Source organism: Trichosurus vulpecula, chromosome 1, assembly GCF_011100635.1.
Source record: "Trichosurus vulpecula isolate mTriVul1 chromosome 1, mTriVul1.pri, whole genome shotgun sequence".
Lineage (NCBI taxonomy): Eukaryota > Metazoa > Chordata > Mammalia > Diprotodontia > Phalangeridae > Trichosurus > Trichosurus vulpecula.
In genome coordinates, this window is record NC_050573.1 from 547,315,622 (window position 1) to 547,338,394 (window position 22,773).

A 22,773-nucleotide genomic window follows, 5' to 3' on the forward strand; every position below is an offset into this window, starting at 1 on the left:
TGGGGAGGCTAGGCTCCTCAAGGAGAGAGAGAGATCGGCAGAAAGGTCCACTTATGGTAATGTAGAACTGTACATAGAGGAGATCCATACTAGAAGTTACCCAATTGCTGTTGAGGCATTGATTTACAGTATATCTGAAAGAAGAGAAGATATCAAAAGGAATAGGGGAAAAAAAAACTTCGACCTTATTAATCCCCTTAAAAGGTGAACAAGAGAATACTAGCAAACACCGTTCTACATATCAAGTTCTCCATACGTGAAATTTTTGTGAGAATCATCTGTACTTTCATTGAGTTTATCATGAGTGCCATTTCTGTTTTTAGTGGCATGTTAAATTTTAGAGCAGCTATTTATTTTGAGTTTGATAACTAATTTCAAAATCTTTTAGTTGCTATTCGGACATACAGTCCATAATTTTCCATGCCAAAGCATGAAGTCATACCTTCAGCTTTAAATGCGTTAAATGTTATAATCCAAAAAATTTAGACATCCTTGTCTACTTAAAAATACAATTCAAAAATCTCTACTTCAAACATAAATAAATGCATATGTGTCTAAGTATAATTGCTTTTCACTTGCTGAAATATTTAGTTTGTTTCATAGTGAAGCGAATAGTTACACAAATTTTCCAGAATAAATGTTTTCTATAAGGAGCAATTTGAATTCTACTTTTTAAATCAAATTTCTAACACTACTGCATTTAATAGGAACATTTATCCTGTTTTCTCCAAGTATTTTGTACTGTTTTTGCCATCATTATTCTCTCTCTGGTAGTCCATAGATTCACAAAGTGGGTAATACCATCCCTTGGAGGGGTGCTAGAACAATCGGGGGGGTGGTTTTTTTTTACAAATTTAAAAAAACTATTAAATAATTACATGCCATGTTGGGGGAGAGGAGAGGGAGGGAGAGAAAATTTGGAACTCAAAAACTTGTGGAACTGAGTGTTGTAAACTAAAAATAAAAAATAAATTTAAAAAAAAACTGTTAAAGAAAGTAGATTACCAGGAGGCTTCTGAGTAATTTGGGGGGGGGACAGTAGTCCAGGTAAGTTTGGGAACCTCTGCATGTCATTTGTGTGTGTATATAGCTTATCTCACTACCATCTCATTACACAATGTTATTTCGTCTCAAAATTGGACAAAAATTTGCAGTTTATTCTATTTAATTGTTTTAAAAAATCAGTTATCTCATTGTTCTTGTGGTATTGCGAGGAGTTTTATGAAACGCTCATATATCCTTTTATTTAGCAAAGTTTATTATTTAGCAAGATGAATGATATTGAGAGAGATAAATGATCTTAAGAGGTTGAGAATTGTAGGTGATCTTATGGTATTTGTAACATCCATACAACGATGGCTTAACTTTGAGTCTATACACTAGAGACTATGCCCTGGAAAACTTAACCCTTTCAGATCTGTATCTTCCTGCCCCTGGCCTAACTGTCTCAATTGCTGCATGCCTTACGTTGCCTGTTATATCTAAGGTGCTCCAGTAATACTGGATTGACATCCAGGCTATCTTCTTGACTATTTCCACAAGAGTCTGCGCTCACTTTCTTCCTCCTCCCCCTTCAAGCTCTAGAACCATAATCATATGAGTGATGCTATTGCTGCTGGAGAAGCCACGTTATTCTCTCCTCTGGCCCCAGAACAAACACCTCTGTCAGGGCTACCACTTCTTACATGTCTTGTTGCTTGAAGCCAGGGAGTACTGCATCTCAAATTTGTGGCCCCAAGATTTTAGCACAGTGCTTGGAGTATAGTAAATGTGCACTAATACAGTTCTTTTTTTGTGCACATGTAGTAAGCATCATGAGGGCGCAACAGCAGTCTCTGTGGCAAATTACACTCAAATGCCCCTTGAAATTTTACCTCATTTGCACATTCCTTATTAAATAATAACTGTTCTGCATTTGCTGTTAGAGCGAAATCATGTGTTAGTTTCTCTCTCTCTCTCTGAACTTCATTTTCATTGGGAGAAAGTGGATGTATTTATGTGGCAGTTATTTCTTGCCCCCCAGCAGAGACTCATGCCCTTCCTGGGCATGAGGGCATCCCATGGTTTGGAAAACTTTTAACGTATTTCCTTAAGTGCTTTATATATGGTAGATGCCTAGTAAAAGTTTTATTAAATTTCTTTTAAATCAAAATTCACTGCAAAGTTACTTTATATTCCTCCTACTGCATTTAAATGACCAAAGTTCTATTTGTTGTGCACTCTTTTGGATCACATGTCTTGTGCGAATCTAGGTATGCCTATTCTAATTTGGAGCACTTGATAGAGAATAACCATAGAACAACCATGTCTAGTTTAGGCAAACTAAAGGAAAGTGGTGACCCGTTTTCTTAGAGAGGTTGTGAAGGATTTAGTATATTAGGAGGGTATTTAAATAATAGGAATTTAGCTTCTTAACTGACTAGGTATGTTCATTTGAGGGGGCAGGAAGTGTTATTATTTCACTCACCATATACTGCTTTGAAACAGTTTGAAATATTGAAGATTTCTGAGGTGAAGGGTACGTGTGTCTTCATGCCATTTAACTACTGAAGTTTTACAAAGCTCTGATTTCTATTCTTAGTTTTGCAGCATTTCAATATTTCAACTTACAGATCTTTCAGAAATTTCCAAACAAAACTAAAATACTTGATTCATTTTAAGAGCTAAGTGTAATCTATGATACTTTGGTCAAGTGATAGTTTCTAAATCAAACCAATTACAGCGTATCACAACTCCAAATAGAACAGTAACCCTGGATGTCTTTAGGATGACTCTAAATGTATATATCAAGTGAAACATGACTAAATGCCGTGTTCTTATTTCCATTTAACATTCAAATAGCAAGGTAATAGATTCAAACTGGAAATGAGCTTAGAGATCATCACCTTTCCTCCGACGCCCTTTTATTGTATTAATTGAAGAAACTAAGACCCAGAGAGGTATCTAGTTGACCAAAGTCACACTGATAGTAAGATTTATTTTTTAATCACTGTTATTCATTGTCAACCCATGCCCCATTCTTATGTATGGGTATCAAATCTTGCCCGTCTATAATTTTTCCTTTGTTAGATCTAAAATAAATTTTTTCATCTTCTGTTTCAGGTTTGTTTTAATATGATTGGTTTCCTAAGTAAAGCCAAGGAAAAGAAGATACAATTACTCATTTTTATTGAAAACACTAATCTCACAACAGTAATTTCATAGCTAATTTAGAAATCTTTGAGTTGCTGTTCAGACCTACAGTGTGTAAATTACCATGCTAAACCATAAAATCATTCCTTTAGCTTTAACTTTATGTATAAAAGTTCAGTGGTATTAAATGTTAACATCCATACATTTTGGCAGCCACAACTACTTGAACACAATTCAAACTATGGTCCTTTAGCAACACAAAGGGGATGTGTGTGTATGTGTGTGTAACTTGCTTTATAGGTGTATTTATTTATACTTTATTTTGTGGCCTAGTAGTAGAGTAGTATACTTGGAATCAAGAAGACCAGAGTGAATTTCTCTTAACACACTTATTGTTGTGTGACCCTGAGTAAATTGTTTAACGTCTCTTAGCCTGTTTGTTTGTCTGTGAAATGGGGGTAATAGTAATACCCACCTTACAGGGTTGTTGAGAAGATCAGATGATATATGCAAAGTAATTTACAGACCTTAAACCTATATAGAAATAGATGTGTTTACATGTTATGTGTCCTTCCCTACCCTTTCTCACCCCGCCTACATATACAGCCAGAATTAAAATGCAGTGCAAATTGATTGGCTTGAGATTAACTTATACTCAAAAATTAAGAACTTTCTCTTCCCTCCTGTTTTGAATATGTAAAAGATACTATGACATCTCCCTCCCTTACCCAGTTTTCTGCCCAGTAGGGGGCTGGACAAACAGGACTAGCCTGAATTTTGTGTTTGACATCCCACCTAAGCCACAGATATTTGACATCATGTGTTTTTAGGGTGACAAGTTACGTATCTTGTAGTTTGTGCCAAGAAAAATTGGTTTTCGTATTTGGGAATGGGAGAACAGGTTGGATGGCAGTCTTTACCCCTTATTTCATATTTTGTGAACCTGGCTAGAAATTTATTTGATCATAGTTCAGATGAATTTATGGACAGTTAGTAGGTGGTAGAATGCATACAGCCTGGAGTCAAGAAGATTCAACTTCCTGAGTTCAGATTTGGCCTCAGACATTTACTAGCTGTGTGACCCTGGGCAAGACACAACCCTGTTTGCTTTGGTTTCCTCATCTGTAAAATGAGCAGGAAAAGGAAATGGCAAACCATTTCAGTATCTTTGCCAAGGAACCTCTCCCCTCCCCCCCACAAAGGAATCACAAAGAGTCAGACATGACTGAAACAACTGAACAAAACATTCAGATGTGTTTGGTGTATTATTGTATTTACACCAGGAGGATCCTAGAGGGCCTTGAACCTGTTTTATGATCCAAAACAAAAGTAAAAGGAAATGTATAGTGTTGAGTGATAAGTATGTTCTTTGTGCCCAATGAATATGTTTCTAATCCATAGAACCTGCTATCCACACTATAATTAGTCCCTCCTTGCAAGCCATACAAATAGTAGCTGGACCAGACAGTGAAAAGGGTAGACAAGATCATCTTAGATCCTGATACAGTTATTCTTAATAAAAGAAGTGTTGGTGAGTTTGAATTTTAAATTTGTTTCCTTTGTTTTCAGTGCAGATAATGAAAATATAATTGGATTTCATAAGAATACTAGGTCATTTTGTAATTTGTGTTATATCTGAAGAGGAAATATTGTGATTTAATATAAAAGGAAAATAGTCTGATATTTGGAATAGTGTGGTTAAATAATTTGAAGTGATAAATTATAACTGCTTAGCAGTTAGTTAACATTCCAATCTCAATGAAATCACTAACTCTTTTATGTTTGCTTCAACATTTAAAAATCAGAGCAATCAGTATTTCTGAATGTCATTATATACCTGCTTTTGAAGTGATTAGTGATAATAAAAAATATCCAATTTGCTGCCAAAGGGTGCTTTAGTATAGCTTGAATTGTAGCTACCCTTTAGTGGAATTAATATATGTAACAGAGTCATAGATTTTGAGCTAGAAAGGACATTAGAGATTACTGAGGTCCACCCCCTCATTTTACAAATAAGGAAACTGAGGCACAAAGACTTGCCCAGGGTCATATGGGTAGTAAGTGTGTGAGGCAGGAATTGAATGCCTGTTTTCCCTGGCTTCAGGTCCAGTGGTCTATCTAGTATACTACTATGCCTTCTAATATTGTATGTTAGTAACTAGCTATTCTTCTAGAATTTAAAAACATAATTTTTAGCTTATGTTAATTATGATACTATGGGAAAATCAGGTCTGTTGTTGTGGGCAAAGACGGGGGGGGGGCGAGTAAATAATGAAAGTAGGAAATTGGGGCAGCTGGGGGATGCAGTGGATGGAGCAGCTAGCTTGGAGTCAGGAAGATCTGAGTTCATATGTGGCCTCAGATACTCACTAGCAGTGTGACCCTGGTCAAGTCAATTAACCCTTATTTGCTTCAGTTCCTCATCTGCTAAAAAAAGGTTGGGGGCAGGGGGATTGATCACTTTATATAAGGTGGTAGATATTGTCACCATTTGGAAATGCTATTTATAACCTAGAGCAGGGATGGGGAACCTGCAGCCTTGGGGGCCACGTGTGGCCTACAGTTTTGTTAAAATCATCTGGGAGCTAGTTTAGTTTTGAAACTAATACCAATTGATTTATGTTATTTTTCTGTGATAAAATTTTGTAACTGATCTAAGACCTAATGCATTCAGTTTTGTGTCATCTGTAGGTCACCAGTATTTACTGAATAATTTAAAATCTCATATCACTTTTTTCCCGTTTAAGGTTTATTATTGTAGTAACAGTAAAGTGCAGAGAAGAGGGGGGATTACCCTTTGTTTTAAAGTTATTGTTTTTTTACAAATGTTATGTGTGTGTTTATGGTCTGGGAAATGAAAATAAATGATTTATCCAATATTGCCTCTGTTGTAGATTTAACTGTATGATTATCACCATGAAACTTCTTTGTTTAAAATATTTTTCTTCAGAAAATTGTCTTTTTGGTTTTAAGACAAAATTTGAAAGTATCTTCCACTTTTCTGACACAACTTAGAATGTTTCATATGAGGAGTTTTATACCCACTGTATTTGTCTTATGTTGGCAGAGTGAAGACAGCCCAAGTCCCAAGAGACAACGGCTTTCTCATCCGGTCTTTGATTATACAGCATCACCAGCCCCATCACCACCAATGCGACCATGGGAGATGACATCAAATAGGCAGCCTCCTTCAGTTCGACCCAATCAGCATCACTTCTCAGGGGAACGATGCAACACACCTGCACGCAACAGAAGAAGGTTAGTAGATTAATTCTTTAGTTAAGAATACTGCTTGAAAATTTTCTTCCAAATGAAAGAAACCTAATTAGAAATCACTGTGATGGTCCCTTAACTGTGTGGAATGTTCACAAGTTTGGGAAGTATCTGTCTTCTTTTTATTTAAGTGTGTGGGAATTTTTGTGCTTACCTTGTATTGAGCTATTATTTAGAGAGATTTTTATTTTCCTTTTCATTATGAACTTAACAAATAATACACAAAAAACTACCTTGCTTAGTTGGTTCTCTTCTAAATTTTGAAGTTATGCCTTCTTTTGTGTTTCCTCTATTTTGAATCACTAATCATCTACCCCTACTCCTTTGTAACAACTATAGCCAAGCAAAACAAAGCAGCATAGTAACTGTTACTGAAAATGTGTTTCGTTCTACCCTGCCTAATCCACTACTTCTCTGTCCGAAGATAGGAAGCAAAATTGTGATCAATCATCTGGTGTCATTGCTTGGCTAAAAAATAGTAAATTTAATCAGTGGAACAGATTAGGCAATTATCTACCAAAAGAGTAGCATTATGTTCAAAAAATACAATCTATTTGTGTCAGTGCTCACTGTTTGACACGCTTCTGGGAAAACAGGAAAGCAGTCTGGGAGAAATTAGGTTTAGACCAGTATTTCACACCATATACCAAAATACTCTCTAAATGGTTTTATAACCTAAATGTACAAGGTTGTATTGTAAGCCGTTTAGAGAAGAAAGGAAGGAGATACCACCTAGAACTATGGACAAGGGAGAGTTCTTAACCGGGCAAGGAATAGAGAGGATCACAAGAGGTAAAGCAGACAAGTTTGATTATATACAATTGAAAAGTTCTTGTACAAACAAAATTAATGCATTAAGAATTAAAAAGAAAACAGTTAACTGGGAGTTAAGTCTTTGCAGGATATTTCTTTGATAAAGGTCTGATACCCTAGATGTATCAGGAACTGCTTCAAATAGATAAATAGAGTATCAACAGGCCATCCTTAAAAGAAAAAATGCCAGGTAACAACTATATGAAAACAGGCCCCAAATCACTAGTAATCAAAATAAATGTAAATTAGAAGAACTTTGAAGTTCTACCTCACATCCTTCAGTTTGGCAAAGATGATAAAAGGAAAATGACAATTATTGGAGTAGTTGTGGGAAGATAGATAAACTTAATACACTGTTGATAAAGCTGTGAATTGGTCTAACCATTCTGGAAAGGAGTTTGGAACTGTATTAGTAGCAGAACATGCTCTATAAGCTAGGCCAGCTTTCCCTTATAAGGTATTGAAACACTCTAAAACTCCTAAGAGCTTAGGCTTAGAGGGGCCAGGCCAGTATCTCATGGCTCTATCCTAGATTCTCTTATCTTATCTCTCTGCTTTCTCCATTGGTGACCTCAGTTTGCAGATATTTAGTCATCATCTTCACTGACATAATCCCAGTCCTCACTCAAGTAGTCAATATTCTACTGGAGTGGGAGGTAAGGCAGTCAACAAGTACACAGACTGGTAAATTCAAAATGTATACAAAGTCTCTAGTCCTAGTCTCTCTTCTGGATTCTATTCCTGCATTACAAACTGCTTACTGGACATTTCCAACTGAGTGTCCCACAGGTATCTCAAACTCGCTGTGTGTGAGGTAGTACTCATTATCTTTTTCTATACCACCCCTCTGTCAAACTCGAATAATCCTATCAAGAGGACTGCCATCCTTCAAGTCATCCAGCTAAAGCAACTTCAGTATCATCCTTGATTCTGCACAGTTCCAGTCAGTTATCACATCATCTTGTTTCCGCTTCCACACTGTCCTTGAACATGCCCATATTTCTACACATAACGTAGCATAGCCACTGTAGTTTAGACCGTCATCACTTCTCTCCTGGACACAGCAGTTGCTTCCAATTCATCCTTCACACAGCTGCCCAAGTAAATTTCCTAAAGTGTAGGCATTGACCATGTCACTCTCTCAGTGCTTCTCAATAAGCTCCAATGACTCCCTGAAACCTCAAGGACCAAATATAAATTCTTCTATTTGGCATTTTAATTCCTCCACAACCTTCTCCCACCCCTCCTTTCCACTGTTATTATATGTTACTTTCCTCTCAGCACTATGCAGCCTAGCCAAACTGGCTCTCTTACATAGGTCATTCAATCTTCCTTCTCCCTGCCCTCCTGCCCACTGTCTGTTAGTCAGTCCTTCCTTGTCTCCACTTCTTGGAATTCTTGGTTTCCTTCAAGATTCACCTTTAGCTCCACTTTCTACATAAGACATTTCTTTTCTCCAATAGCTCCTAATGCCTTCCACCTTCCCCGTGCCAGGATTTTGTTTTATTTTGTATTTCTGTTGTCTTTTGTGTTAGAATATCAGCTGCTTGAGGATAGGGACTATTTGACTTTTGTCTTTAAATCCCTACTGCTTAGCACAGTGCCTGGCACATAATAGCCACTTAATATTTGGTAATTGATACATTAGTATCCCTAAACTGATTCCCCTCTCCCTACTTATTATTTATTTATTATCAGAAGTGGGTCCCTAGGTATTGGGAGTTAAGTGGCACATATTTCTTGTCACTTCCCCATTACTTTGTATTTTTAATGCAATGTCTGGCACATAAGTGCTTAATAAATGATCTATCATTCATTCACATGCTCTACCCACTGCTCCTAGATCTTCCTTATCTAAACCTTTTTGTTGATTTACTTTTTATTTTTTTTCTTTAGCACCAGATAGTTTTAGTAGTTACTGCTTTATAATGAAAATTTGAGATCTGGTATCACCAAATTCCCTTTATTTCCTACATTTAAAGAAATTATTTCCCTTGGAATTCTTGACCTTGATATTCTGCCATATAAATTTTTGTTACTTCTGTATAATCCTATCAGGTATGTCTAGATGTGTGATTAGTATAGCACCAAATATTTAATTTGCTCTTCTCACCCCTACCCCCAATTATTTTTTATTTACTTGGTATATACATTTTGAATTTACCAGTCTGTGTACTTGTTGACTCCCTTACCTCCCACTCCAGTAGAATATAGGCAGATTGAGTGAGGACTGGGACTATGGCCTTTTTTTGTATTTGTATCTTCAGCACCTACTACAGGGTCTGACATATATAAGTACTTAGTTTAATTGAATTACCCATTAGCACTTTGCTGTAGCCTCCTTATAAGTCTTCATACACACACTTACATGTTCTTTTCATTTTCAAGCAACCATAATCCACTACTGCTCTAATAATATTTTTTACAAATAGATCTGGACATGTCAGTCCTCTGCTCAGAATTGCTTTGTGGCTCCCTTTTATATCCAGGCCTGCCACAACATGATGGCAAACTATCTTCCCAGTTTTATCTAATATTTCTCCTGCTTACTCTGTGTTCTACTCCAGCTTGACAATTCTGCACCCCAGATACACATTACACACTTTCATCTATTTTCTTACTTGGTTGCCTGTATTTGAAATACCTTCTCTTGCCCCCCTTTACCTATTGATTTCCTTCCCATTGTTTAAAGTGCAATTCAGGCTATACCTTCTTTAGTTTAAGATTGTTTCCCGGATGTCTCCTAGTCAGTAATGAATTTCCCCTCAGATATCACATAGCAGTTTATTTTGTTACTTCATATAATTCATTCACTGTAATTCTTATATCCTAATAGCTTCCAGTGTTGTTTTTTTTTTTTTGTCCTACTATATTGTTAATTCCTTGAGGTTAGGGAATAGCTCTTATATAAGCTTTTTCACCCCACCTATATCTAGCACAGTGCTCTTGCCTAGTAAACCCAATATTTATTGAATTGTAGCCACTCATTGTTTATTGAAGGGCTTAGGATTTAGAAGGTTTAAAAGACCTTAGGGCAGCAAGGTGGCACAAAGGTTAGAGTGCCAAGTCTGAAATCAGGAAGATTCATCTTCCTGAGTTTAAAGCCTGCCTCAGACACCAGCTATGTGACCCTGGGCAAATCACTTAACCTTGTTTACCTCAGTTTCCTCTTCTGTAAAATGAGCTGGCAAAGGAAATGGCAAACCACTCCATTATCTTTGCTAAGAAAACCCCAAATGGGGTCACAAAGAGTCTGAAAACGACTCAACAACAGCAAAAGACCTTAGAGGTCATCTAATTGAACACCTTATTTTTTTATCTTCTCATAGGCTTATGATTTTTAAGTTGTCTTTATGCATAATATCTTCAGAATCAATGTGTTTTGTTTGTTTAAAGAACATGTATTCTTTTAACAGTTTCACTTTTTGCTTCTCTTCTTCCAGAGTGTCCTTTACTTTAGTATATTTGTATTCCCAATCAGTTGTTCACTCTTTTGCTTGCTAAGTGGATTTTTAGCACTTTGGATTCAGATATTTCCTATTCTAATTATTTCTACTGCAGAGGGCATAAATTTTGCCATTTGTTCTCTTTTAACTTCTTTCAAGACTTGTTTCTTTATTCTAGAACTATTGTAGAACATCCTGCTGCAGTTCCATGCTCTTTGGGAAATCCATGGGATTCTCTTCTGGGGTGTTGGTTCTTTTTTCTTTGTCTCACAATATTTTTTTAGACACATTTGTGGTTGTTTAGTTGTATTGGTGGCCATCATGGCTTCCGTTTTAATTTCCTTCTTGATTTATCTGCTTATGCTCTGAGTTTTTAACTGACGTTTCCTCTTTCTGAGATCTCTGGTACTTAGGATCTTTTTTCCTCCTTAAAGTTACCCTATTGCTCACTTTTTGACTCCCTTCTCTTTGATAGTAAATTCCTGGGGCTAGACCCAAAGCTGTCTTAGCTGCTTCCCACACTGAGGAATTCACTTTTCATTAGCCTCAGTACAACCCCTCATGCAGATCAGTTCCCTCTGTTCTTTAGTTCTCTGCCTGAGAACTGTTGTAGCGCAGCCACAGGCAGAGCCTTCTCCTGCCTTCCTACATCTTCCTCTCTCCGGTGGGGGCAGAGTTGAGCTTTTTGCTCATAGCCACAGAATTCTAGGCAAAGGTTGGATCAAGGTGCACTGGCAGAGGCTGCAGCAGCAACAGCAAAGAGACTGTTGAGTGTATTGCCGAGCGCAGGCTGAGTGAGTCTCCTCAGGATTAGATTCTCCACTGTTCATTCCGAAGGCCGATTACCTTGTTAGGCTTCATCCTGCCTCAGCCTCTGGAGCAGCTACAGTTGCTGCAGCTCTTGTGCATAGTTTCTCTTTTGAGATGATTTTGAGAGTTAGAACTAGACCCCAAACTTCTCTAGCCCCTGGCTTTATGGATGAGAGGAGCTAGAGCCTTAATTAGGCAAAGTGAGTTGCCAGATATTAAAGAGGAGACAGTGAGTAGAGCAGGGATCTGAACCCAAGTTATTTGATTCCATATATAATGTTCTGTCTACTCTACCATGTTACCTCTCCTAGCACAGCTATCCTTTGATCCCTGTTATGAATAGTAATAATATGCCAGAAATTTTATTATAAATTTTGGGAGCTCAGGTTAAGGGTGCAAGACAGGCTTAATGTTTACAAGGAACTTTTCAGGGACATCATCTATTACTTAATCAGCAAGCACTAGTTAACTGCTTTCCATGTACCAGACACTGTGCTTGGTACTTGGGATACAAGTACAAAGAATAAAATAAATTCTTAGTCTCAAGGAGCTTTCCTGAGCCAGTCACTTAACCTTTCAGTGCCCCCCAAACAGGTCCTAAAACAGGTTTTTTAACAACCTGTAAACTTGTTTTTTGAATATTTTGATAATTATATTTCAATACAATTGCTTTCCTTTGTAATCCTAAGTATTTTATTTAAAAAACATTATTCTGAGGAGCCTATAGGTGTCAAATTGCCAGTAGGTTCATGACACAAGAAATGAGCCCCTTCTCTGAGACCACAAGGTCTTTCTTGGTATTGGATGTTCCCTGTACTAGTGAAATCACAGGTTCATGTCCCCAAATCCTCATATAATAACCAATAATGAAAGGAGGGCACATAGGATTCTATTGGCAGCCTAAAATAATTTGTCTCCCTTCTTTTTCACATTTAACATGTTTCAGTCCTCCTGTTAGGCGCCAGAGAGGAAGGAGGGATCGTCTTTCTCGACATAATTCCATTAGTCAAGATGAAAACTATCACCATCTTTCATATGGACAGCAGCAAGCAATAGAGGAGCCTCGAGCCTTCCATCCTCCGAATGTATCCCCACGTATGTTACATCCTGCTGCTCACCCACCTCAGCAAAGTGCAGTGATGGTTGACATACATGACCAGGTATAGTGCTGAAATACTCCTATTAAATAGGTACTACAATTCGTTGAGATTTCTTCCTTTTGTCAAATTTCTTAATCACAAAAAAAAGACATAGCAATTTAAGTTGCATATGCAGGATACCCTGAGTTCTTGACAAAATTGAAAAATCAGTGTCTGAGTAGTGAAAAAAAATTCATATTTTAAATGGATATTTTCACTTTACTAGTACTCCCCAATTAAAGGGAAAAGAGGTGACAGTCTTAGAATCTCCTAAGCAGCTATAAATGTCAGAAAAGGATCAGGGGAATTGTGGCTTTCTTTTAGCTCAAAGGCATCTGTGTGTCTCAGGCTAAAGAAATTGACCCAATCCTGGAGATTAGAATAGGAACTTTTAGGTTGAATAGGAAAGGATATCCTCAAGGTCTTGATCAAAGTATTCAGATAATAGTATTCAGCTTGGCATTTAAGTCTGTATGGGAGGTTCCTTTTTGGCATCCACATTCCTTCTTTCCCATGAAGTAATATGGCCTAATGAATAGAGGGCTCTCTCACTGTCCCTTAGAATCAGGAAGGCCTAGGTTCAAGTCCTAGCTCTTAAATATTAGCTATGTGACACTGGCCTATCACTTAGCTTCTCAGTGCCCCAGCCAACTGCCCAACACTACAGGTCTCCAAGGGAAGGGAATTCCTTATAAAGTTTATGTCAGAACCTCAGACCTGCTTCTTACCCCCCCAGAAAGAAGTTAACTTTCATCATGTTTGTGATAAAGTAAATGTTTCCTTTGCAAGAAAGAGCGAGCCCAATTTTATGCTATATAAGTGGAGAACTGGTTTTCCTAAATCAATTAAAAGAGTCTCCACAGAACCTTTACATTACACATTTTACAGTATAGGGGAAATGTGACAAATCTGTTTCCTAATATGAATTTTTGAATTTATTCTGTGCTGTCAAATTCTGTCTTTTTTTGGCAAGGTCTTGGCTTGATCTTGAGAAGAGCTGAAGGGAACCCAATTTTAAAAACTGTTTCAGTGGTTGCTTGCCTACTGTCATTTTCCCTTCAAACAGACAAACACTTCTATTTGCTAATTCCCTGGAGGATAGGTGACTAGGTGGGCCAGTGGTTAGAGCATTGGGCCTGAATGAGAAAGACTTGAGGTCATTTGCTAGCTGTGTAGTCCTGGACAAGTCCCTTAACCATTGTTTGCCTCAATTTCCTCATCCGTAAAGTGGGGATAAAATGACATCAGCCTCCCAGGGTTGTTATGAGGGTCAAATGAGATAATATTTGTAAAACGCCTGGTATAGTGCCCGTCACATAGTAGGCGGCATGTAAATGATGGTGATGATCATCATATCAGAAGATAGAGGATCTTCTCTCAGCTTTAGGCTCCAACAAATGTTGATTAAGCTGTAGTACCTGTTAGAATATAAAGGCAAAATGCAATAATGAAGAATGTAGAAATACCCATTTGAAAACCATTCTAAAAGTTAGAGTTGGAGGCAGTTATTAATCCAGATCACTCATTTTAAAGATATAGAAACTCAAGTGAAAGGAGCTTCCCAAAGGTCCCACAGCTTAGAGAGTGTCAGAGCTAGGATGTGAATCCAGATTTCCAGAGACTAAATCATTACCCTTTTCAATAGATTTCCACACTTGCCTAATGTTAATATTTAATCATCTGTCACTCGTGCTCATTAACATTATAGTCATCTCTTCACTGTAGCTCCATCAAGGCACAGTCCCAGTTTCTTATACTGTAACAACAGTTGCTCCACATGGGATTCCACTTTGCACTGGCCAGCACATCCCTGCTTGCAATACACAGCAGGTTCCAGGATGCTCTGTGGTTTTCAGTGGACAGCACCTCCCTGTCTGTAGTGTGCCTCCTCCTGTAAGTATTCATCTAAGTTCTTGTAAGATCTTAAGCATAATATGCCTTAGCGTGAGGATAAGAATATACTATGTAACGGAATAGGAAAGCATTTAGGAAGCACTGTATACCAAACACTGGAGATAGAAATAGAAAATGATTCTGTCCTGCTCTCAAGGTGTGCAACTTGCCTATTGCCTTTGGAGATTAACCCTGACGCTGCAGCTAGTCTTAGAGAGTTGTTGTGGGTCCATCCTTGACAGAGCTACCAAAGTACAAGTCTAACCATGTCATTCACTAGCTTAAGAAACTTCAGTAGCACCTAATTAGTCTGTAGGAAAAAATTCTTACTTCTCTGTATTCTGTCTCCACCCTACATTTCCCAGTTTGTTTCACTTTGTTCTCCTTAAAGCAGTCTACATTCCAGCCAAACTTGACATCTTGCTGTTCCCTAAACATTCCATCTCTCCATAGGTTGTTGTCCCTGCTGGAATATCCTCCTTTCTCACTTCTGCCTCTTAACTTCTTCAGCTTCCTTCAAGACTCAGTTACTGTGTCACTTCCTACTTGAAGATTGTCTCTCTCCCCCACACCCCAGTTGTTAGTACTTTTTCTTCTCAGATTGTCATTTATTTATTTGTTTACATGTTACATGCCCCTGCCCCGCATGACCCCGCGCCCAACCCCCTCATGAAGGTAAACTTGTACTGTTTTGTTTAATTTACTTTTACCTTTGTAACCCTGGCATTTAACACAATATTTCACACAGAGTAAGTGCTTAGTAAATGCTTACTGGATTGAATTGAAATAATGCAGGACCTTTTAGGAGTCTGTAGGGAAGAACAAAGAAGACAGTAAAGACTAGACTGGTCCTCTGCCCCAAGTACCCCTTGCTTTTCTTTCCTCTCCTTTTCTTTCCTCTTCTCTATCCAGTAGTATCCCTTCCCATCTCCTCTCTTTTCTACTCCCCTCCTCCTACGTGGGTACAATGAATCCAGTCTTTTTTCTCTTCTTTCTCCATAAGTGTTCTACCTGTAGGATCCCTTCTTCTCCCTCCTTTTCCTTCAGAGAGGGTCCTCCAACTTTACCACCTCTGCAAAGAATCAAGTGTGTCATAGCCAGCAGCAATCTAAAGGCAGAATGGGAAAGACCCAGAAAAAGGCTAGCGAGGAGGGAAGTGATTAAAGAGAAGGGGAAGTCATTGGTAACTCTTGGTAACCAATTTGGTGACTGGAAAGATGAAGGTGAATTAGGAGATGAGTGGTTTTATGAACATGAATGGTCATATCAATTTTAGACATGGAAATTTAGTTAATTGCATGCTCCAGATTTTTCTCATTTGTACTATTTTACTATTAATTTTACCTATTGAAAGTATTTTGGTAGTTTACCCATTTTCTCTGATAGAGAAGTTTTATTTTTTTGTGTTCTTCCAAATAAGTCATAGCCTATCCTGACCTTTTTAGGAACAAAAAATAAGTTCATGTCTTTTCTCTTACAGATGCTTCAGGCATGTTCAGTTCAGCACTTACCAGTACCATATGCTGCATTCCCACCTCTTATTTCTAGTGATCCATTTCTTTTACATCCACCTCACCTTTCTCCACATCATCCTCCTCATTTGCCACCACCTGGCCAGTTTGTCCCCTTCCAAACACAGCAATCACGATCGGTATGTATATGCTTTTATTCTTTTGCCTATAAATTTGCTTGAAAATTGAAGTCTAGATCTGCTAATTATCTGTAGAACAAAGATCCATGTACCTGATAATTTAATTTTTTGTACTATGAAAAAGAATCTATATTTTACAAATAGACATTTGGCATGAATTAATGCAGATTCACTTGAAATTAATTGAGAGTTCCTGCTTTATGTATTAGTGATGTGCTATAGTTTTGTTTTGCTATTCTTTTGTGTGCAGTCTCAGTAGTAAAAGTAAACTGATAAAATAAAATACTAAAAAATACTAAAATGCCATTAAAAAATACCTGAAAAAATAAGGCAAAACCAAAAAAAGTAAACTGAAATAAAAATCCATTTGGAGTGTAGGGGCAGGAATTATTTTGTTTTAAGATAGCAGTGAGCCTTAGTTTGGATGGAATGTGGAAGCTCTTTGAATATCGACTTCTCTTTTACCTTTAATATTCCCAGCTTTCTTAAAGGCCTAGGGTTGAGCCATTTAGTGTCTATGACCTTCAGCACATCACCTTTAACACTCCATTTCCTTCAGCTTGCCTTACATCCCTTCTTTGTAATCTTCAGTGTCTTCCTGTCTGCTGGTTCTTTTCTCTAGTATCTATCACTAGTACTACTACTACTTTCCCATCTTTAAGAAGTCCTTGCTAGATCTTATTATTATAAATATCTCCTCCTTTTCTTGGGGGTGGAGGGTAGAGAGAAGCCTTTTACATTTGGTACCTCTACTTTCTCTCACTCTCATCACTTAGTTGAAACTGCATGTCTCCAGAGTTACCATATTGATCTCTAAACTGACAAATCAAATGCTGTTTTCTTAATATTCGTCCTTAGTCTCAGCATTTGACTCTTGAGTATCCTTCTGGATACTCTCTCTTCTCTCACTAGTCATGTCAGTACCCTCTCTAGATTTTTCTCTTACCTTTTTCCTCAGGTTCCTTTGCTAGCTTTTTCATCCATGTCAGCCCAATAAGGTGCTGTCCTGAGCTATCTTCTCTCCATACTCTTTCTGTTGGTGATCTCATCTACTCCTATGGGTTTGAGGATCATCACTATGTAGTTGATTCCTCGATCTCTTTATCTAGCCCTAGTCTCTGTCCTGAGCTACAGTCCTACATCATCAACTCCCTATTGGACATTGAATACTACCTGTCCTATCAATACCTCAGTGTGTCCAGATGAGAATTCCTTAAACCCACCCCTCTTCCAAACTTAGTATTACTTTCGGGGTGCTTCACATTCTCAATTCTTCAATCTCTGTAGTCTATTACTAAATGTCATTTCTTTCTCTGTAACATTTCTTATATACCTGCCCTTCTCTCCATTCAGTCACCAGCCTAAATCAGGTTTTTCTCACCTCTCTCCCAGACTCCTAATTGATTTTCCTGCCTCAAGCCTCTTCTTCACTCCAATCCATCCTCCACACAACTGCCAATTTTCCTGAAGTGCAGGTCTGATCATGATTCTCTCATTCATTCTTTCTCTCTGTCTCTCTGTCTCTCTGTCTCTCTCTCTCTCTCTCTCTCTCTCTCTCTCTCTCTCTCTCTCTCTCTCTCTCTCTCTGTCTCCCCCCCCCGTTTCCCTCTATTCCTTCCTCCCCCCCCCCCATTCTAATGGCTCTTTATTACTTCCAGGATCAAATAGAACAGTATTGGCCTATTATCTGTTCATCACCTGTAATGTGCCACAGCCCTTCTCTGCTTTTACACTCTCTTTCCCCACACCTAGAATGTACTCCCTTCTTATCTCCACCTCTAGAATCCCTGGCTTCTTTCAAGACTCAGCACAAATGCTACTGACTACAAGAGGCTTTTTCTACTCCCCTCTCTCCTCTACTACCTCCTGCCCAAGGTACTAATTACCTTCCATCCACTCAGTATGTATCCTGTATGTTCTTATATGTGTGCACATTGTCTCTTCCATTAGAACATTTTGAGGTCAGGGACTCTTTTTGCCTTTTCTTGGTATTCCCAGCACTTAGTACAACCTTAGCACAGTGACTGAAATACAGTAAATGCTTAATAAATGCTTCTTGATTATGTTTAAAAAGAGATAATAATACCTGTCCCTTCCACCTCTTAGGTATTTATAATAACCAACTCTTCCATTTTTCAGGGACATGAAGAATAAGTTCAAGTATAATGTAAATCCACAGATGATCTAAAAACTTTATTTTAGCCATTAGTTTTGTCGGCATCTACCCAGTCATGGGCAGCCATATGGCAGGGACCAGATTAAGAGTTGTTAGGCTGGCTGTTTTGGTAGATTGTGGAGTATGATGTAATCATGGGGCTATGGCTTTGTAGTCAGTAAATATATGTGGTTGGGGAGCAGGGACATAGGTGATATTCAGGAGGGAGATGGTCAGAATGTCAGTCCCAGGTTTGATAGCTGAGGGAAAAGGTAGGTAGCAGTTTCTAAGTAACTATCCATAATCCTCAGCCAAGAAATTAGGCGAAGCAAGGGAGAACGAGCAGAGATTAAATCCTAAGTAGTGGGTAGAAGACAGTATCCTGAGCCTCTGCATATTCCATAACCATTAACCGTAACAGGGTTACTTGTCCCCATTCATGCATGGTCTCTTCCATCCTGTTGCATGTAGGTGCAGTAGCAGGTGAGCGCTGGGCACCTCAAGCAAGGCAACAGTTATCTTAGATATTCATATTAGGTGATTGTGGCATAAAAGACTGAGCTGTTAAAATATTTCTGCCTAACAAGTTTTTATTTATCTTCGTTTTTTTTTTAAAGAACTAAGATATGTAAAAGTAGAAGTAGCCCTCAGTTTACAGAATTTCATTTTTATAGAGAGCTCAGCTAAAAAAGAATCCTTATGTATACAGAAGAAATCACCATATGGATTTTTTCTTCAGACGAAGATTTATTTAAAATAGCATGCTGTTTGGGTTAGAATGAGGAAAGACTTGTGCCTGAAAACTCAGAACAATTTATTCCTTATAAAAAAAACATGAAAATGACTGAAAATTGGAGCCAATTACAATAAAAACTGATTTTCAGTATTTCTAGAATCACAATGTCAATAGTTGATATTTCTGTGTAGTAGATACACACATGCTGTCCTGGTTCTTAGTTTAGAAAAATCATATATATTCCACTAATTGATGCATTACATTTACATGTTTTAGGTGGCTGAAAATCATGATTATGTCAAAAGACTGTGAAACAGAAGCGATTTTAAGCAATGTGCATATCCTACAATGCTCTTTTTCTTCCTTTATGTGAAAAAGGATTCATATAGTAAAAGTATCCTTTGAAGTCCTAAATAGTGGAAACGCATAACAACACCTTTTACTTTGTATATTATTTTCAAGTTAGTAAAAACTACAGTAAAGTTCGTTGTGCTGTATAGTCTCACTTAGTGTCAGAATGGTGTTGTTGGCAGGAGATTCATTGTCTGAAATAGCAAAACTATTGTGCAAAGATTTGTTTCAAATCATAAGCTGAAAGTGATCTCAATTTGTCTGAATGTGGAAATAAAGTTTGGTTGTTTTTTTTTTCATGTGTGTGTGTGTGTGTATATATATTTAATCAGCCATTACAAAGGATAGAAAATGAAGTCGAACTCTTGGGAGAACACCTTCCTGTAGGAGGCTTTACTTATCCTGCATCAGCCCATCCTCCAACATTACCTCCATCAGCCCCTCTCCAGTTCTTAACACATGATCCTTTGCACCAGGAGGTATCTTTTGGAGTAGTAAGTTTCTTTTTTTAAATCACATTACTTTTAGTACTTTTAGTAATTTTGCAATAGTTAATATTTTATAGTAAAATAATATAGTATTTTTTTTTAATAATTGCTTCACAATTTGCTTATTTAAGCCATTATTTTATTTCTAAATTTTTTTTTATTCTACCACATGACAAAAGTTTAAATAGTGATAGCTGTGGATAAACAGTTTAAAAAAATTTTTTTTTTCATTTAAGGATTTTTTCCTGAATATAATAGATTAAATAATGTAATTTATTTTATGCAAGTCTTATTTGTACATTCTGCACGTGAAGTTTTTTTTCTGTTATATTTTTTCTGAAGTTTAGAATTTGGCTTGAAAATGAACAAAAATAGGGATGTAAAGGGAGTAACTAATAATGTGTTAGGGACACCTACTTTAAAATCTGTTAATTATGTTTGCTTTTTCCATTTAGCTTCAAGTAAATAATTGGGTGGTCAGCTCCATTTAAAGCTAAAAAATACAATCAAAAGAATGCAATAGCACTGCTTTAGAAAAAATAAAAAGAAATTTCACAAAAACAAATTATTTAGTCGGGAATTTGTTGGAATTAAAATTCAAAGTGGCCTTTTTTGTTGTTGTTCTTGGCTTTAATGTTACAAAACATGTGACAAGTCTTTTTTGTTAACCAGGTGTACCCTAACCTTTGTGGTCTTCCATCATAAAATCAGGATTTTCAAGGGGTGCTCGTATACTTTTTAGTCACAATTGGGTACACCAGTTCTTACTTCCACAGAAAAGAATCTGGGGATTGGGCCAAGTGACCTCTGAGGTCTCTTCCAACTCCAAACCTATTCATAAAGAGGTCTAAGAATGTTGTATATCTTGTCAGATATAGATATTGGTTTTGCTAGAGTGTTTTCCTTTGTCTGTGAGGGTAGATTCATTATGTATTTAAAAGGCATCTTTTTCTTTAAAAAAGCAGGGGAAGAAAGAAAAATAGGGATGTAGAGTAGAAGTGGTATCCTTCACTGCTGATTTATAGTTGTTTGAGGGACCAAATTAAGAATATTTGCTAAGGCAAACACTTTGAAATTCCATCCTTCTTCACCTTCCTTGACATAGATAGACATATGTTTTAAGCCTTCTCTCTAAACATAACGTATCCATGCCAGCCTTGCCTCTTTCTGACATTTCAGTCCTGTAATCATAATTCTGTTGTTGCCTACCTCTACCTAGATGCACAACATGAGCATCTCTGACTCAACATGTCCAAAACTGAACTTCCCCCCAGACCAGCTGTTCTCCTTGACTTTATTCATTATATTAATAGTGGTTCTGTTCTTCTAGTCTTCTTGAACATTAAAATAACATTCATCACTTTACTCTCACATTTCATCACTTATCCTTGAGTATTAGTGTTTTAGGAGAAATGGGATTTTTTCCTTCAAATGTGATTTAAAAAGGTTTGCTGCATTCTCTGAGTCTCAGGATCTTTCTCTCAGAATTGAAAGGGACACCTGTACGTGAACAAAAATAGCCTTTGGACACACCTATCAAGGATCCTCCTGCTTCTCCTGGAATATTTCCAATAGGGGACCCACTCCTTCCTCCTGAGGCATCTCATTGCACTTTTGGGACAGCTCTCATTATTAGGAAGTTTTTACCCACATAAAACCTAAATCTTCTTCCTCACAGCTTCTGCTGGTTTCTCCTGGTTCTGCCATGCTTTTTTTTTTAAAGTCTCTACATATTTGCTTTCAAAGTCAGGCTGAACATCCATAATTCCAGATTAGGAAAAGCTGTGTTCAAATCACACCTTAGACACATACTAGCTTTGGGACCCTGGGAATTCACTTATACTTTCTGAGCCTCATTTTCCTCTGTAAAAAGGGGATAATAATCCAGTGAACTAGGTACATTGTGAAGATCAAATAAGATCATGTACGTAATGCTCTTAGCAAATCTTATATATGAGCTGTGGGTTGTTGTTTATCCTTCCTTCTCAGAGAGTACCATGACATCAGGGAGGTGATGCCCTGACTTGCAAGTGAATTGGATTTAAGTGAGGAAGGGCTGTGCACAGTCACCAGTCTCACTTTCTTCTCCCAAGCTATCTGGGTCCCATTCCCGGATATAGATCGGGACAACTGGAGATGGCCCAGAATGTAATGGGAGACCTTGCCCTTTTCAAGCAAAGGTCTTTAATAGGTCTCAGTTTGACTGAGGTAAGGCTTATTAATAAGAAATGAGGCAGAGAATGGCTTCTTTGCCTAGTCAAAAAGAAAAAATCTGTCTTGGAGGGGAAGACCCTCGGGGTTTCTGGCCAAAATCAAAACAACTATTATTTACATTCATTCTGAGCCCAAACTATGACAAGTAGGGTTTGGCCTGGGAACTATTGTTGGCCAGTCTATGACAACCTGAGCGATTTGGGTCCTAAGGCTGGTCTATCAGATAAGATAATGTATGTAATACTTTTTACCAAATCTTATATATGATCTGTTGGTATTATTATCATTATCGGTAAAATATCCTTCTATGGTATGATCACTGTCCAATTTATCAGTGTCCTCCTTAAACTATAGTGCCTGTAACTGAAAATAACAATCCAGATGTGAGCTGGTCACAGCAGCATTTTTACTGAGTTCTCAGTCCTGACCCTGTGCTCCCTTAGTGCATCTTACACCACAGAAAACACTTTGGCTTGGCCACTCTCTCACACCATTGATTCATAGGAGGTTGGCAGTCTTCTACAACTTCTAGCCCTTCCACCCCTGTTATATTTGTGAAAGTGACTTCGAACCCAAGGATAAGACTTTACTCTTTATCCTTATGAAATTTCTTTTCCAAAATGTGCAGATCTGTTACATACTGAGCCATTGTTTTTCCAAAGGCTAGAATGA

At 37.6% G+C, this 22,773-nt stretch overlaps 1 protein-coding gene across 7 annotated transcripts in view; it reads left to right on the forward strand.

The window, feature by feature from the left end:
* Positions 1-22,773, forward strand: part of RNF38 (ring finger protein 38) — a 223,746-nt gene that overhangs the window by 185,921 nt on the left and 15,052 nt on the right. For 6 of the 7 annotated variants that reach the window (XM_036741571.1, XM_036741573.1, XM_036741574.1 and 3 more), the window contains 5 exons: positions 6,200-6,390; positions 12,421-12,634; positions 14,339-14,506; positions 15,987-16,157; positions 19,732-19,893. In XM_036741571.1, the coding sequence (XP_036597466.1) occupies positions 6,284-6,390; positions 12,421-12,634; positions 14,339-14,506; positions 15,987-16,157; positions 19,732-19,893 (822 nt within the window). In that variant the 5' untranslated portion in view covers positions 6,200-6,283. Of the gene's footprint in view, positions 1-6,199; positions 6,391-12,420; positions 12,635-14,338; positions 14,507-15,986; positions 16,158-19,731; positions 19,894-22,773 lie in introns of those variants that run through there. The other variant, XM_036741570.1, reaches the window with a different exon arrangement.